Source organism: Palaemon carinicauda, chromosome 40, assembly GCF_036898095.1.
Source record: "Palaemon carinicauda isolate YSFRI2023 chromosome 40, ASM3689809v2, whole genome shotgun sequence".
Taxonomy (NCBI): domain Eukaryota; kingdom Metazoa; phylum Arthropoda; class Malacostraca; order Decapoda; family Palaemonidae; genus Palaemon; species Palaemon carinicauda.
This window is the reverse complement of record NC_090764.1, coordinates 56,212,885-56,216,832: the sequence shown is the minus strand read 5'-3', so window position 1 is coordinate 56,216,832 and position 3,948 is coordinate 56,212,885. Positions and strand designations below refer to the sequence as shown.

At 32.5% G+C, this 3,948-nt stretch overlaps 1 protein-coding gene across 1 annotated transcript; it reads left to right on the top strand.

Annotated features, from left to right (window-relative positions):
* The first annotated feature begins 1,920 nt into the window (after positions 1-1,920).
* On the top strand, positions 1,921-3,658 carry LOC137632045 (uncharacterized). The gene is made up of 2 exons (XM_068364021.1): positions 1,921-2,859; positions 3,245-3,658. The coding sequence occupies exons 1-2, from the start codon at positions 1,947-1,949 to the stop codon at positions 3,274-3,276; spliced, it is 945 nt and encodes a 314-aa protein (XP_068220122.1). The 5' UTR covers positions 1,921-1,946; the 3' UTR covers positions 3,277-3,658.
* Positions 3,659-3,948: the final 290 nt, after the last annotated feature.

The window sequence follows — 3,948 nt, the reverse complement described above, 5'->3', positions numbered from 1 at the left end:
GATTATTCAAATATAATGAGAACTTTGAGAAGAAAATACCTTAATTACATTCGAAATCAATACAATTTCAAATTCAAAGTTCTGCCAATCAAGTTTAACCTAGTAAGAATTACTGAAGACGGACACTTACTGAGGAATCGAAGCATAGTATAAAGGCAATACTGTTGTAGGCGCCTTTATAAAGACATCTTCAGAAGTTATTTCAGAAAGTATCAAGATTGTGGCAGGGTCATATACTCAAAAAGGTCTGAATATTTTATACTTGAGGAAGAACCTTTGGAATAGGACAAATACTGTAGCACTGGAAAAGGAGGTTGAAATGCAGTATATTGCGTGATAAAAGACACAATATATGGCAGACCTGTAAAACTATGAGAGGTCAAACCGATAAGTTCATAAATTTCTCTTCTGTTATGGCTAAAATATTTCCATAGGTAGAGTCTACTGTCAGAACTGAACCATTATATATTTAATAGTAGAGACCTATTTATATTCTGTATAGACACTTGATGTTCAGCCCTGTAGCCTTTAACACTTCTCATCAGAATTGAAGCGATACACAACTAACCTTTGAGATGGATATGGACTCGTTCCTAGTAAGAAAAGTAATTATAAAGGCAGAATAATTCTGACCAAGTCATAAGGGACGATTTGGTGAGACAAACTCCATCGAGAATCAAGCAAGAGCAGTAGATTTATTTAAGGATGAACTGAATATCCTACCACACAATCATTGAGATACTACCGCTAGAGAATAACAGGGTCCTTTAAATTGCCCGGCACTGCAACATTGGATCCCTCTCTCTGGTTATGGCTCAAAATCTCTTTTGCCTACACATACATAGAATAGTTCTGGCAAATTCTTTACACATTCTTCTCTTTCCTCATAAACTTGACAACACTGAGATTACCATGCAATTCTTCTTCACTGAAGAGGTTAACTACTGCAATGTCATTGTTCAGTGGCTACTTTTCTCTTGGTAAGGGTAGAAGAGACTCTTTAGCTATGGTGAGCAGCTCTTCACGGAGGACACTCCAAAGCCTCTGTACCATGGTCTTCCACTGGCTTGGGTTAGAATTTTCTTGCTTGAAGGCATACTCGGACTCACTATTCTATCTTATTTCCCTTCCTTCTGTTATTTTGGAGTTTTTATAGTTTATATATGAAAAATCTATTTCCTTATTTCCTTTCCTCACTGGGCTATTTTCCATATTGGAGCCCTTGGGCTTATAGCATCCTACTTTTCCGAGTAGGGTTGTGGTTTAGCAAGTAATAATAATAATAATAATAATAATAATAATAATAATAATAATAATAATAATAATAACTCGTATCGTGACCAAATAATAATAATAATAATAATAATAATAATAATAATAATAATAATAATAATAATAACCCGTATCGTGACCAAATAATAATAATAATAATAATAATAATAATAATAATAATAATAATAATAATAATAATAATAATAATATTAAAATATAAAAATTCCAAAGTTGGTGAGACTTTTAGAGTAATTACATCTTTAATTCTATCTATATAAATCGATTCCAGATAACAGAAACAGCTTGAATACATGCAGGATACAAGGATTTATGTCAAGAGCTTCTTAACTAATTAGTCATATCCTAGGAAATTGTGACATTAAATGGACACTAATCGTTTTTCTTATAAAACAAAAAAAGAAAAATAGTATGAATAACGATAAACAATAAACTAAATTAGCGGAAATCTTGTTATGCAAGTTTAGTTTTCCTTTTTTGAACACTCACGCAGGGTATGGATCATCACTCCTTTACTATGATGAATTTACTCAAGTAGTATTACCTACTTGGGGAAAATGCGGGAAATTTCATAAATAAATTAGTTCTCCAAATGTTAGTCTGGCTGGGTATATATTCCGAATATTAGCTCTTTCCATATCATTAGTCCCTCTGGTATGAAAGACGGCATAAGTGAAGGTCAACTTCATTGTCCAAAATATTTTGATAGACCAGCCATGAATTCGTCGTATCAGAATGAATCTGTCAAATACCCCTATAAATCTGGATATCCACAAGATGAACATTCAGGAACGAAGCTTGACATTGCGAATTCAGAAACACACGACTATAATCATAGGCAGTTAAACACTTTCACCCCCATCGAATATACAATGTCAATAAATACTAAAGTTGAAGATTTACCAGAACCATATGTCCCCAATTTTGATTGTCCTTCAGTAGTTGGTGAAAATTTTGCAAATAGTAGCTTTGACACTTCACCCTCTTCTTATGGTATATATGATGGTTGTTGGTCTGGAAGTTCTATTCGCCTAAGAGAGGTAGTTGATGATCTCACTACTTCTTTGGATACCATGAAAGAAGTGGCTTCAGCTATAGAGACCAAACCCCATGAAGACCATATGGCTGCCACCTGTGAGGAACTTACTCGAAGCTCAAGTGGCTCACTCATCAATACAAGAAAGGCTGAAAGAGGACACAAGTTTGATGATGAACAATCCACCAGTCAGTATCAGACTCACAACAAAGTCGTTGGACTATCACAAATCTCATGTGGCACTAAAAAGAAGAGGAAAATAAAGTTGTATCAGTTAGGCCCACAAGAAAACAAGGAGTTGGAGATCAAGCGACTAAGAGCTTTACAGGCTCATAGAAATCGCGAAAGAATGGAACGCGAGGAACGGCTGGCCAAAGTCACCATCAGAAAGATGGAAGATGAAATTCAGAGTCTAAGGAAAGAGAAAGAAGATAGACGATATACAGTCAGTCTCTTAGAAGCCCAGCTCTCAGGTCTTGTGCTAGATAATAGAAAAAACGAGACTAATACTACTCATGGAAATGATGATATAGGTAAGAAACATTAATAACTTTACTTTTTAATTCTAATGCAACCGTTACTTTTCAAGCCTCTCCGATTTTTGGACTTCTATCTTAAGTCTCAGTTTCATGTGATTTCCAAACAATTTTCTAAATATTTAAGTAAGTACTTGTTAATAGATAATCACAATGCGTTTAAAACTGGCATATTAGGAAATCAAATGATTACATCCTTTACTCTCACTTTGAGGGCCTTCTCATTTCACATTATAGATATTATCTTCAAATCTAAAATATATAAGGGGAAACGAAAACCGAAAACAAGTAATATTGACAAAACCAATACTGTATTTACAGGACCCATACAAGAAAGCAATAATGTTATTAACATTCCGCCCATTACATTTTTATTTTTTAGATGGCGGCTTTGCTGTGGCATATCCTGAATGAAAAATCTACTCCGGAAATGTACACAGACTCTGCTTCTACCACGATGCCACCATCTTTCAAAAGAATCCGTTATATCTGCCTCTTCGCCTTCAGTAGCAGCATTAGACCACAAAATAAAACTGTGTCGGTTTTTTTTCTGAGTAAAATTTCGATTACAAGAAAATGGTAACCAAGTTCCTGCAAAAATGAAAAGTATAAATAAATGTGTACACGTAATTATTGTGTGCATGTAACTATTGTGTAAATAAAACTAGTAAATATCGTCAGCATTAAGGTTATAATACAACAAACACACGCACATGTAGACTTTTCCATCTAATTACCATGCCAGTTAAATTGTTAAACGCCGTTATTTCTATTTTTCATTATGGATTATTAATTTGTAATATATATATATGTATATATATATATATATATATATGTATATATATATATATATATATATATATATATATATATGTATATATATATATATATATATATATATATATATGTATATATATATATATATGTATGTATGTATGTATGTATGTATGTATGTATGTATGTATGTATGTATGTATGTATGTATGTATGTATGTATATATATATATATATATATATATATATATATATATATATACCTTATTTAATTTCGATTGTCAAACATTCTACTGGAATTGATGTGGTCAC

Excerpts from the sequence above, each read along its gene's own strand:
- LOC137632045 (XM_068364021.1), top strand. The coding sequence starts at position 1,947 with ATGAAAGACGGCATAAGTGAAGGTCAACTTCATTGTCCAAAATATTTT. Across the intron at positions 2,860-3,244 it reads TCATGGAAATGATGATATAG|ATGGCGGCTTTGCTGTGGCA; the intron begins GTAAGAAACATT and ends TTTATTTTTTAG.